The 14,448-nt window shown below is 39.0% G+C and overlaps 1 protein-coding gene across 1 annotated transcript in view; it reads right to left on the bottom strand.

The window, feature by feature from the left end:
- SLC25A22 (solute carrier family 25 member 22) overlaps positions 1-14,448 on the bottom strand; it is a 202,772-nt gene that overhangs the window by 135,589 nt on the left and 52,735 nt on the right. Inside the window, exon 2 of the mRNA XM_053720217.1 lies at positions 13,930-14,013. Coding sequence (XP_053576192.1) covers positions 13,930-13,949 — 20 coding nt within the window. The 5' untranslated portion in view covers positions 13,950-14,013. The remainder of the gene's footprint in view (positions 1-13,929; positions 14,014-14,448) is intronic.

Genomic DNA, 14,448 nt, shown 5'->3' with positions numbered 1-14,448 from the left:
GTTTTATCTGGTGAGTAGTTACTTATATTGCGCTTACTTTTGATTTATTAAATTTCACTTGAGTCGAAGCTGTGTTTTTCTTTCATTGTTTTTTTTGTAGTACAGACCTTAGTGTGCTAAACTTTCACAAGAATACATTTGGCTCCAAAGAGAGACGATTGCGGCTTATGACTGCCTTCTTCCGCATTTGTTAGCACCCAAAGTGCACATATCTAATTTACAGCTACAAAATAATTCTTAAAGGGCCATTACAGTAAAAAACTGATTGAATTAATTAGAGCATGTCATTTTAACACTACTGACCTTGTAAGTCTAATGTGCTTATCCCCCACAAAGGGACTATGCCCAAAATTAAAGTACCACTAGCCACAGAGAACTCTTGTTCTTGAGTGGAAACAGCTATCAAGCCAGTCAGAAGCGGCAATGGCACAAAATAGCTGTGTGACTGTTGCTGCTGATTAGCCTACCAGCCATGTCTGCTCGGGACCATCAGTTTTCAGTGTTTCCCGAACACTACTTTAACTATGTGTTTAACCATGTTTCTAGTGCTAAAATTACATGCTCAAACAAATAAGAAAATGCATTTTTTTAATTTTTTAATAGCTTTTTAATATCAAAAGATTGAAGTAAACAGGACTGGGTATTTATTTAAAAAGATAGTGAAGCAAAATGTATTTCTTAAAAAGGGGTTAATCTCTTAAAAGGCCCTCAGATTAGCTATTTATATTACTAGGAAGATTTTCTATAAACTTTATTTATGAGTTGAATGAGAAAAATGACCTTGAATGTTTGAATCTTTCAAAAACTCTGGAAGTTCATTTGCACCCCCACTAGATTTGTTTCTCCATAAAAAAAACAAAAAACATTGTTCGTCTTATTTTTCCTAGATGAGCGTTGTATCCTTGAACTGTTCTACATAAAAGATTAAAGTGACATAAAACCCAAATATTTTCTTTCATGATTCAGATAGAGAATACAATTTTAAACCACTTTCCAATTTACTACTGGTATAAGATTTTCTTCATTCCTTTGGAATCCTTTGTTAAAGGAGCAGCAATGCACTACTGGGAGCTAGCTAAACACGTCTGGTAGCCAATAACAAGAGGCATATATGTGTAGCCACCAGTCAGCAGCTAGGTCCCAGTAGTGCATTGTCACTCCTAAGCCTACCTAGACATGCTTTTCAACAAAAGATACCAAGAGAATGAAGCAAATTAGATAGTAGGAGTAAATTGGAAAGTTGTTTAAAATTGAATGCACTACCTGAATCATGAACGTTTAATTTTGACTTTACTGCTCCTTTAAAGACACCTTTTTTTGGGAAAAGCAGGTCCCTGTGCACCAAATGTGGAAGATGTTTTTTTTCCAGGCAGTCAGCAATCTGTCACTAAGGATGAGTACTGGGGCTTTCAAATCAGTTCAAACAGCCTTAAAAAGGGACAGTCAAGTCAAAGTTAAACTTTCATGATTCAGACAGGACATGCAAAATTTAACAACTTTCCAATTTACTTTAGTCCTCAAATTTGCTTTGTTCTCTTGGTATTCTTTGAAAGCTAAACCTAGGTAGACTCATAAACTGATTTCTAAGCTGTTATAGGGTCCTCTCAGTGCATTTCAACAGTTGTCCACAGCTAGACAGTGCTAGTTCATGTGTGTCATATGGATAACATTGTGCTCACTCCGGTGGAGTTATTTGAGTCAGCACCGATTGGCTAAATGCAAGTCGAAAGAACTGTAATAAGGGGGCAGTCTGCAGAGGCTTAGATACAAGGTAATCACAGAGGTGAAAATTATATTAGTATAACACTGTTGGTTATGCAAAGCTGGGGAATGGGCAACATTGGGATAATATCTATCTTTTTAAACAATAATTGATTTTAAAGGGACTGTCCCTTTAAATTAGCCTTTCCTCATGCACAAAAAACATGTTTTATTGCTGTTCTTTTGTAAGCAAGAAAGATAAAAGGATAAGAAAAATGAGAACTAGAAATTTGGTGCAGATAGATTACATCCCCAGAGGAAGCCCACATGATGCTAACCAGCCAATCAGAACAGTGTTCTACTAGAACAGGTCATTTGGAATGTATATTACCTTTTTGCAAATGAATGAAATCTTATTCTTTTATCCAGTTTTTTAGAGAGAAATGTAGACAAACTATTGTCAGTACTTTACTGAAATGACATAGCTGCAACATTACAGTTATAAATGCCAAATGTGAAATGTTGCAAGATTAAGAACGTCACCTTTAATTTCAGTGACATTTGATATAGCAATAGATTGCATTTTCACTGTAACATTTCAACAGTCGCTCCTGCTACCTTACAGCCAGGGACTACAAAATCTCCTTCTATCATAAATATTGTGTTGCCTAGAAACAGCAGTACCTAAGTATAAAGTATAGCTAGAAATATGTATGCAATACCTTGACTTGGCAAAAATCCTTCTGCAAAATGATATCGCTACTAGAATGATAGTTTTGCTTATATCTATGTGACTTACTGCCAAGGCTGGTTCTTTAACTAGAGTATGGGACCACCAGGCTGTCAGTATACTCACATTTGAAATTTAAATCTGCTGAACTGTAATGTTTGAGACTGCTGACAATAGTTGGGTGTATATTGTCTTTGAAAGAGATTTGGGGTATGCAGGTATTTCCTTCTTGGACGCCAGTATTTTGATTTGGCCTTGCCCACTGCCAATATGATTGGTAGATGTGGCATACAGAGCTCATGGCCATATATATTTTATATCTGTGTTATAGAGGCGAAATTACCATTGGTGCAGTATCTGTGTATAGATACTCATCAGAATTAAACAGTGACGCCTGTTCACTGTTAGTGAATACATATTGGGGCATATTCATCAAGCTCTGTATCATCATCATCTAGCTTATGCTGTCGGCATTTATCGATGTGCGGTGGACATGATACGCTACTTCGTATCATGTCCGCTCGCACATTGATAAATATGCCCCATTATGTCATTTTTTGTATACATATGTCATTTTTTGTATACATATTTTGTCATTTTTCAGCACAGCATATTCATCAGAGTATACAGTACAGATAGCCCTCAGTTTAAGCCGGGGTTAGGTTCCAGAAGGAATGGTTGTAAACCGAAACCGTTGTAAATTGAAACCCAGTTTATAATGTAAGTCAATTGGAAGTGAGGGAGTTAGGTTCCAGGCCCCTCTCAAAATTGTCATAAGAAACATCTAATACATTATTTTTAAAGCTTTGAAATGAAGATTTAAATGCTAAACAGCATTAAAAACCTAATAATATAGATTGTATCATCATCAAACTATGTTTAATGAACAAAAACATTTGCTAACAGCACCTAATAAAATAATTACACAACAGACTGCATCATCATCAAACTAAGTTTAATGAACAAAAACATTTTTTTACTTGCATTTTTCTGCAAACAGTTCTCTGCATTGTTAGCATGTTAGATAATATTGGGTCTGCACCTATTCTATGCATTTCAATCTGCAGTAATTAATAGGCAGTTAGCCACCCTCACCTCAAGCAGCTGGACAGGAATATAAAAGGGAAGTGGCTGCTAGATCTTGTTGCTCGATAGGTCTGGTCTGCTCTGTGTACACAGATCAATTTCAGTCTGCTAAGTTGCATAACTTTGCTGCAACACAAGCGGACAGCTCCACCTACTGGCTATTTTAATTAGTGCACTGCTTTCCAATGCTTTTCAATAGCAGTCACATGACTGGAAATAAAAGGTTGTTATTCTGAAACGGCGCAAATTGAACCGGCGTAAACCGAGGGCCACCTGTATACACTCATCATATTTATACAGAGCAGTGTACTTATTGGTAGGGGTGTGCATTCAGAATCTTCAGTAGCATTTAGCTCTTTTCTGAGCTACATTTATTCTTGTGAAAGTACAACATACTAAGATCTGGATTTGTACAGATCTTATTAGTGTATAGTGAATAGAAACTTGCATCATTATACAGCACACTGTGCTCACTGCCAGTTTATAAATACTCAGTATCTTTATAAAGTACAGCATATTCATTATCATTGTGTGTGTGTGTGTATGTGTATATATATATATATATATATATATATATATACACATACATACATACATACATATACACACAGTATATACACAGGCCCGGTGCTAGGATTTTAGGCTACACAGGCGAATATATATTTTGCCGCCCCCCCCCACAAAAAAAATAATATGACAAAACATCCTTATACAGCGGCCTCTTCACAAAACTTTATAGGGATGTGGTAAAACAGACAGATAACTATTTTATCAATTATTTTTAAATGATATAGATCCCATTACCCACAAAAAATCCTTGTTTGTTAAAAAATTGAGTGTATAAGTGTGCACATACCTATATGTGCACACTAACACAGGCGGGCATGCACAAATATGAAAGCATGCATATACATTTAAACATAAAAGAGCATATGCTAAACAGATGGGCATACACAAATATGAAAGCATGCATATAAACTTACACATAAAGAAGCATATACTGCACGAATGCTACTATAATAAAATAGCTGAAGATACTAGATAGAAGCTTACCATGTGCCTATTTACCCCAGGCAAGGGGGAACTACAGAGAAGGACAGGGGAAACAAGACCCAAAATGACACTGTGACTGTGGCAGAGACTGGGACAGGAATGGTCAAGAACAGGAACAAAAATGGATATACTTGGGAAAGGGATATGGGGACAACAAGGATTGGGGTAGGGTCTGAAGGAAACAATCACTGGCACAGAAATATGAACAGGAACAGAAATGGAGAGAAAAATAGAAACAGGAAAAAGACAGATGAACATAGAACAGACACACATATGTGCACACAAATAAAGGGCATATAGCTAGTCATGCAGGGCATCATGCTATTGTAAATTTGTACATGGATGTGAAAACAGCATGTGGGATATAAATGAGCTGGCACAGGAACAAACAGATACACAGGTATGCATGTAAACTGACTGTTAGGAAGGGTAGGTTCCAAAAAACAAAGTGGCAGCAGAGTTTAACTCCATAACTGCTGGAGGGAGGTGCTATAATCTTTCATTTTGCAAACACACAGTGCTCCATGTTTGTAATATTGCTCTCCAGCTGATTGATTACACTTCATATGCAATCTCACTGCAAACCTCTAGTCCTGTCACCAAAGCAGCAAGTTACAGCACTATTCTTCTCCCTGCTGCAGTCAAGCTCCGCCTCCTCCCTCTCTTACTGTTGCCGGTCACTTCCTGGTTCTTTGCAAGATAGTAGAGAAGGGTCTAGCTGCAGACTGGAGCTCCACTCTAGACAGGAAACATGTGACCTCCACTCAAAGCTTTTTTTTTTTTTTTTTATTTAAACTTTAATGTAACAAACAACCTATAGACAATCATTCTGAAAACTAAACATTTTGCAGCTTTCTTGTTCTTCTTAATGTGCATTCACAGTGGTTATCTTATAAATGACAATCAGCATAAACCACTGTGAGTGCACATTAAGAAGAACAAGAAAGCTGCAAAATGTTTCGTTTTCATAATGATTGTCTATAGGTTGTTTGTTACATTAAAGTTGATTAACAAAAAAAAAAAGCTTTGAGTGTTGGTCACATGTTTCCTGTCTAGAGTCAGCGGAGGTCACATGTTTCCTGTCTAGAGTCAGTGGAGGTCACATGTTTCCTGCTCCAGTCTGCAGCTAGACTACTTTGAGATAGTAAGCAAGCAACGTGTCTGGCCCCATCCATTGCACTTGTTGTGAGGGGGGTTGATTAGCAGTACAGGATGGGGGCACTCTAGAGAAGCTCAGTATAGATTGCTATAGGCATTAGGGCATTTAAAAATTAAAATGTAAAAAATAACATTTAAAAAAAGTATGTATATTTTTATATATATTTTAAATATAACTGCTCACTTGCGCCCCCCTGCAGAAGCGCCCTAAGGCAGTTGCCTAAGCTGCCTATATACAAGCCCCGGTATTCTGGCGAGAACTGCAATTCATCGAAAACTGCAATATTTTGTCACTTCCAGCAGCAGATTACATTAATTGCCACCATTGTGCATGCGAGCGCGCACCCGAGATTATTCATTTGACCCTTGTGAAGAATTTATCAAATTCTACAATAAAAGCCAGTGCGCATGCAGAATTTTTTATGACGCTACAGAAAGCCAAAACCTTGAGAAGAACTGATCGAGTGCTCCAAGAACAGCTGGTGTGCATGAGCGCATTTGAAGAAACCTGACACATAATATTTAAATGTGTAAACACCGGGCCCGTCTGTTTCTCACTAGCTTTACCCTCAGGCGGAGCTGACTACGTTTTCGCTTGTAATTTGAGTAAAATTAGCTAAAAAATTGAGGTTTGCAAAAACGAAGTAGCTTAGAGAAATAAACAATAATTGATACTAAATATTGTTGGTGCTCAGAGGTTTTGCAGATGAATATTGTAACAAGTGAAACCTCAGTCAGCTCGGGCCTGAGGGTAAAGCTTGTGAGAAACAGACGGGCCCGGTGTTTACACGTTTAAATATTATGTGTAAGGTTTCTGAAAATGCGTGCATGCGCACCAGCTGTTCTTGGAGCACTCGATCAGTTCTTCTCAAGGTTCTGGCTTTCTTTAGAGTTATAAAAAATTCTGCATGCGCACTGGCTTTTATTGTAGAATTTGATAAATTCTCCACAAGGGTCCGCATGCGCAATGGAGGCAATTAGTGTAATCTGCTGCCAGAAGTGACGTCATATTGCAGTTTCCGGTGAATTGCAGTTCTGAAGAGAACACCGGCTCTGTATATACAGGGCTCAAAATTTCCACCACCCATTGGCGAGTGAAAATGAAACAGTTGTGAGTAAAACTTGGTGAATGTTGAGCTACCTGCTACAAATATGATCTAAAGGGATATTATATATCCATGAAAGGGCAAAGATATGATATTTCTCAAAGGCAGGGGTATAATTAAGCTCAATGTATCCGGGGGCCACTGGCTAGGTACTTCTAGATATACTAGAAACTGGAAGTGACATTTACATGAGTAGTGAATGGTAGGAGTTGTAGACCACAATATACATACACAGTGTATATTTATCTTGTGAGTGAGGTGATCATTCTGGAACTGAATAAAAAGTGATATTTATCCAAGCAGTGCATAGTGGGAGTCTACACTGGACAATACATGCTTGTCTTTATATTTATCTTAATTGCCTATATAGAACATAAACTTGTTACACCTATTAGGGGCACGATCCGATATACAGCATAGTTTTTAGCGCAAGCGAGGGAACCCGCGCCGCCCGTAGTTTCACCTTGCACATCGGGGTATTACATATACCCTGCCGGCAGTTCCTAAAGTGCCATAAGTCGGAGTCGCTAGTGACTTAAGGCACTTTAGAACCTGCCGGCGCCTAAGAAAAGTTAAAAAAAAAAAAAAAAAAATCTCCCGTAACTGTCTTACACGCCTCCCAAAAATAAGCCCGATACGTATGCCTCTATATCCGCAATCCCCCCTCTCACTCCTAATAATAAATGTATTAACCCCTAGACCGACAACCCCCACAACGCAATAAGCCTAATTATTAACCCCAAAACCGCCATAGCTCACACTGCAATAAACCTATCCTAGTATTAACCCCTAAACCGCCGCTCCCGGAGCCCACCGCCACCTACTTTATATGTATTAACCCCTAAACCGCCGCTCCCGGACCCCCGCCGCACCTAAATAAAGTGTTTAACCCCTAAACTGCCACTCCCGGACCCCGCTGCCACCTACATTAAATTTATTAACCCCTAATCTCCCATCCCCAACGTCGCCGCCACTATATTAAATTTATTAACCCCTAAACCTAAGTCTAACCCTAACACCCCCTAACTTAATTATTATTTAGATAAATCTAAATAATATAACTATTAATAACTAAATTATTCATATTTAAAACTAAATACTTACCTATAAAATAAACCCTAAGATAGCTACAATATAATTAATAATTACATTGTAGCTATTTTAGGATTTATTTTTATTTTACAGGCAACTTTGTATTTATTTTAACTAGGTACAATAGCTATTAAATAGTTAATAACTATTTAATAGCTACCTAGTTAAAATAATTACAAAATTACCTGTAAAATAAAACCTAACCTAAGTTACAAATACACCTAACACTACACTATCAATAAATAAATTAAATTAATTAACTACAATTAGCTAAAATAAAATACAATTAAATTAAATAAACTATAGTACAAAAAAAAACACACTAAATTACAAAAAAATAAAAAAAATTACAAGACGTTTAAACTAATTACACCTAATCTAAGCCCCCTAATAAAATAAAAAAGCCCCCCAAAATAATAAAATGCCCTACCTTATACTAAATTACAAATAGGGCCTTTTGCGGGGCATTGCCCCAAAGTAATCAGCTCTTTTACCTGTAAAAAAAATAACAATCCCCCCCCAACATTACAACCCCCCACCCACACACCCCTACTCTAAAACCCACCCGATCCCCCCTTAAAAAAACCTAACACTACCCCATTGAAGATCACCCTACCTTGAGTCGACTTCACCCAGCCGGGCCGAAGTTTTCATCCGATCCGGACACAAGTGGTCCTCCAGCCGGGCAGAAGTCTTCATCCGATCGGGGCAGAAGAGGTCCTCCATCCGGCAGAAATCTTCATCCAAGCGATATCTTCTATCTTCATCCTTCCGGCGAGGAGCGGCTCCATCTTGAAGACATCCGACGCGGAGCATCCTTCCTGCAGGACGACTACCCGACGAATGGCTGGTCCTTTAAATGACGTCATCCAAGATGGCGTCCCTCGAATTCCGATTGGCTGATAGGATTCTATCAGCCAATCGGAATTAAGGTAGGAAAAATCCGATTGGTTGATTTAATCAGCCAATCGGATTGAAGTTCAATCCGATTGGCTGATTGGATCAGCCAATAGAATGCAAGGTCAATTATATTGGCTGATCCAATCAGCCAATCAGATTGAACTTCAATCCAATTGGCTGATTAAATCAACCAATCAGATTTTTCCTACCTTAATTCCGATTGGCTGATAGAATCCTATCAGCCAATCAGAATTCGAGGGACGCCATCTTGGATGACATCATTTAAAGGACCAGCCATTCGTCAGGTAGTTGTCGTGCAGGAAGGATGCTCCACATCGGATGTCTTCAAGATGGAGTCGCTCCTCGCCGGAAGGATGAAGATAGAAGATGCTGCTTGGATGAAGATTTCTGCCGGATGGAGGACCTCTTCTGCCCCGATCGGATGAATACTTCTGCCCGGCTGGAGGACCACTTGTGCCCAGATCGAATGAAGACTTCGGCCCGGCTGGGTGAAGACGGCTCATGGTAGGGTTATCTTCAATGGGATAGTGTTAGGTTTTTTTAAGGGGGGATCGGAATTAAGGTAGGAAAAATCCGATTGGTTGATTTAATCAGCCAATCAAATTGAAGTTCAATCCGATTGGCTGATTGGATCAGCCAATAGAATGCAAGGTCAATTATATTGGCTGATCCAATCAGCCAATCAGATTGAACTTCAATCCGATTGGCTGATTAAATCAACCAATCAGATTTTTCCTACCTTAATTCCGATTGGCTGATAGAATCCTATCAGCCAATCAGAATTCGAGGGACGCCATCTTGGATGACATCATTTAAAGGACCAGCCATTCGTCAGGTAGTTGTCGTGCAGGAAGGATGCTCCACGTCGGATGTCTTCAAGATGGAGTCGCTCCTCGCCGGAAGGATGAAGATAGAAGATGCTGCTTGGATGAAGATTTCTGCCGGATGGAGGACCTCTTCTGCCCCGATCGGATGAAGACTTCTGCCCGGCTGGAGGACCACTTGTGCCCAGATCGAATGAAGACTTCGGCCCGGCTGGGTGAAGACGGCTCATGGTAGGGTTATCTTCAATGGGATAGTGTTAGTTTTTTTTAAGGGGGGGTCGGGTGGGTTTTAGAGTAGGGGTGTGTGGGTGGTGGGTTGTAATGTTGGGGGGGAGATTGTTCTTTTTTTACAGGTAAAAGAGCTGATTACTTTGGGGCAATGCCCCGCAAAAGGCCCTTTTAGTATAGGGTAGGGCATTTTATTATTTTGGGGGACTTTTTTATTTTATTAGGGGCTTAGATTAGGTGTAATTAGTTTAAAATTCTTGTATTTTTTATTTTCTGTAATTTAGAGTTTTTTTGTTTTTGTAAAATAGTTTATTTAATTTAATTGTATTTTATTTAGCTAATTGTAGTTAATTAATTTAATTTATTTATTGATAGTGTAGTGTTAGGTGTATTTGTAACTTAGGTTAGGGTTTATTTTACAGGTAATTTTGTAATTATTTTAACTAGGTAGCTATTAAATAGTTAAAATAATTACAAAATTACCTGTAAAATAAATCCTAACCTGTAAAAAAAAAAAAAATCCTAAAATAGCTACAATGTAATTATTAATTATATTGTAGCTATCTTAGGGTTTATTTCATAGGAAAGTATTTAGTTTTAAATAGGAATAATTTAGTTAATAGTAATATTATTTAGATTTATTTAAATAATAATTAAGTTAGGGGGGTGTTATGGTTAAACTTAGGTTTACGGGGTAATAAATTTAATGTAGGTGGCGGCGGTGTAGGGGGGTCAGATTAGGGGTTAATACATTTCATGTAGGTGGCGGCGGTGTAGGGGGGTCAGATTAGGGGTTAATAAATTTAATGTAGGTGGCGGCGGGGTCCGGGAGCGGTGGTTAAGGGGTTAAACACTTTATTTAGGTGCGGCGGGGTCCGGGAGCGGCGGTTTAGGGGTTAAACACTTAATTTAGGTGCGGCGGGGTCCGGGAGCTGCGGTTTAGGGGTTAAACACTTTATTTAGGTGCGGCGGAGTCCGGGAGTGGCGGTTTAGGGGTTAAACACTTTATTTAGGTGCGGCGGGGTCCGGGAACGGCGGTTTAGGGGTTAATACATATAATGTAGGTGGAGGTGGACTCCGGGAGTGGCGGTTTAGGGGTTAATACACTTTATTAGGGATTGTGGTTGACAGGTAGATAGACATTGCGCATGCGTTAGGTGTTAGGGTTTTTTTGGAAGGCATTTTAGGGAGTTACGGTGCTCCCATACTCAGCTACGGCTGCATTTTATGGCGAGGTGAAAATGGAGTAAGATTTCTCCATTTTCGTCACTTAAGGCCTTGCGATGGATATTGGATACTGATTTACGACGCGGTCCCATGTTAGCCTACGGGAGTAAGAATTGCGGGCGACGGGTGAAATATATGGGTGTAAATTGTATGCTATGCCGTATATGTGATACCAAACCCACGCAAAAACCGGTGTCGCCGGCTTTTGCGGGCGACGCTGCATATCGGATGGGCCCTAGAACCCTAAAAAAATTGATAGGGCAAAATTCAATAATTTCCCTAATAAACAAGGGAGGGCCAGATTAAACTATCAATAGGGCCACATATGGCCCCAGGGCCGGTACTTTGAGACCGCTGCTCTAAGGCTATAGCGACCCAATTAGTGCTTAGACTTCTAAGAGGGTAAAAAGGGACAGAGATAGTTTTGAGAAGAAAAGGGATAGTGGAGAAAAAGATAGCGTTAAGAAAGAGTGGAGAAAAAAAAAAGAAAGAGTGAAGATATATGAGAGAGGAGAAAGAGTGAAAAGATAAAAAGATATGGCCTGAGAGAGAAGAGAGGTGGTAAAAAGAGAGATTGGAGAGAGGAGGCAGTGGAGAAAGACAGATGAGAGATGATAATTATAAAAAAAAATTCCAGGTCTGCTATGACCTCACATTAATGTCAAGACTTTCTGCACTCTCTCGGTTCAACAACATTTTTCTGTCCACTTGTTGTCTTCCCTAGAACCCTAGTTGATGTTGCTAACTGCTATGCACTTTGTTTTTGTCAATTTATAACTGTATGTAGCATTATTTTATTTATGGTATAAAACAAATAATACTTAAAAATGACTTCACAATAAGGTATTTCACATGGGCTAAACATATGCAAAGAGGGGGGTGGGTTAGTGGGTGGCGAGTAACATGTTGGGCTGGCTAGTAGCTTAGGGCTTGACATTTTGAGCCCTGTAGAGATATATATATATATATATATATATATATATATATATATATATATATTATTACGAGTTTTGAACCAGGGCTGTGCACATTTAGTTTGCCTGAATATAGGGCAAATTATTATAGCACTGTTGCTTGCATATAGCTACATTTAACTGTAGCAAAGGGGTTAAACACATAGTTACATCCAGCTCTATGGCAGCAATGCACTACTGGGAGCTAGCTGGACACATCTAGGGAGCACATGACAAGAGGCATATGTGTGTAGCCACCAATCACCAACTAGCTCCCAGAAGTGCTGTGTAGCTCCTCTTAGCCTACCTATGCTTTTCAATAAAGGATACAAGTAAATTTGATGATATCTCTATTCTGAATCACAAAAGTTTAATTTTGACCCTTAAAGGGACATGAAACCCCCAAAAAATTATTTCATGATTTAGAAAGAACGTGCAATTTTAAACAACTTTCTAATTTACTTATATTATCTAATTTGCTTTATTCTCTTGATATTCTTTCCTGAAAAAGCATATATAGGTAGGCTCAGTAGCTGCTGATTGGTGGCTGCACATAGATGCCTTGTGTGATTGGCTCACCCATGTGCATTTCTATTTCTTCAACAAAGGATATATAAAGAATGAAGCAAATTAGATAATAGAAGTAAATTGGAACATTGTTTAAAATTGTATTCTCTTTCTGAATAATGAAAAAAAAAATGGGTTTAATGTCCCTTTAAGTGAGGGGCAGTACATTTTGATAGGATATTCTATGGTATGATGACTTCTAAACACACCACCCCTTTTGCTCTCTCTTTCCCCTTTCTCTCTTTTGCTCTCTCTCCCCCCTCTTTTTTGCTCTCTCTCCCCCCTCTCTTTTGCTCTCTCTCCCCCCTTTCTTTTGCTCTCTCCCCCCTCTCTTTTGCTCTCTCTCCCCCCTCTCTTTTGCTCTCTCTCCCCCTCTCTTTTGCTCTCTCTCTCCCCTCTCTTTTGCTCTCTCTCTCCCCCCTCTCGTTTGCTCTCTCTCTCCCCTTTCTTTTGCTCTCTATCTCCCCTCTCTTTTGCTCTCTCCCCTCTCTTTTGCTCTCTCCCACCTCTCTTTTGCTCTCTCTCTCTCCCCCCCTCTCTTTTGCTCTCCCTCTCTCCCCCCTCTCTTTTGCTGTCTCTTCCCTCTCTTTTGCTCTCTCTCCCCCTCTGTTTTGCTCTCTCTCCCCTTCTCTTTTGATCTCTCCCTTAAATTACAGAAAATAAAAAAATCTAATATTACGGAAAAAAAATAAAAAAACAAAATTATAAAATGTTTAAAAATTATACCTAATCCCTATGAAAATAAAAAAGCCCCCCAAAATAAAAACACCCCAGGTGAATTATTTTGGCTGTGCGCGCTGCCAACATTCCATTGAGGATGCGTGCGCAACTGCCGACGGCGACGGACATTACAAACGCAATTCTAGTATAGATTAGTGATTCCTGGTTGTCTAGTGGGAGGGCATGACACTTCCATATACCCACTGGCTATGAAAATAAATATGAGCTCAAATTGTTTTGGATAGGGGATAACATATTTCCCAGTGCCTAGGGCAGCAGAAAAGCTAAATGTACCACCAGTGCTACAATATAAAGGGCTTATAGTCTGTTACTACAGGTATATGGGGATAGGGGAACCTCTGGGCTAATAAACGACTCATGACATAAAGAACTTTGACCTTTGTATTCTGCCCTTCGGACTATATAAGGAATGCACTAGTAAGCTATGGAGTAGGTCAGCCCCACTGCATGGTGTAACAGGTATTACCTGCATCTACACAAATAATTAGCACATGCACATATCCAAATGCGTATAGCAAAAACCTCACAACTTAATACTTTACCTGATTTGTTTATCAGCCATTTAATTGCAACTTCACCCAGATAAAAACTGCAGCTCGGACCAGCTGTGCCGTCTGTGCTTCTCTCTGCAAAGGAAAAACACAATCCTTGTAGTTACCGCTATCTGTGTTACCAGAAGACTTTGATCAAGTGCTCCTTTTTCTCCTCCTCCCGCTCTAGCAGTATATAAAAATCTTCCTAACATATAAAGCAAAATAATCTCAAGGAGTTCACATATATATTGATAGGCCAAAAGAAGAAAATAATGTGTGTATATGCGTTAATAGATAAATAGATAGATACAGCTGTATATATACAGAGCTTGAAATTTCCATTAGTCCACACCGAGTACAAAAATCTGACTTTAAAGGGACATGAAACCCAACATTTTTCTTTCATGATTCAGATAGAGAAAACTATTTTAAACAACTTTCCAATTTAGTTCTATTATTTAATTTGCTTCCTTCTCTTGTAATTCTTTGCTGAAAGGTTTATCTAGGTAAGCTCAAGGGCAGCAGAGA

Source organism: Bombina bombina, chromosome 7 (genome assembly GCF_027579735.1).
Source record: "Bombina bombina isolate aBomBom1 chromosome 7, aBomBom1.pri, whole genome shotgun sequence".
In the NCBI taxonomy this organism is placed as follows: Eukaryota; Metazoa; Chordata; class Amphibia; order Anura; family Bombinatoridae; genus Bombina; species Bombina bombina.
This window is presented reverse-complemented; position numbering and strand designations above follow the sequence as displayed.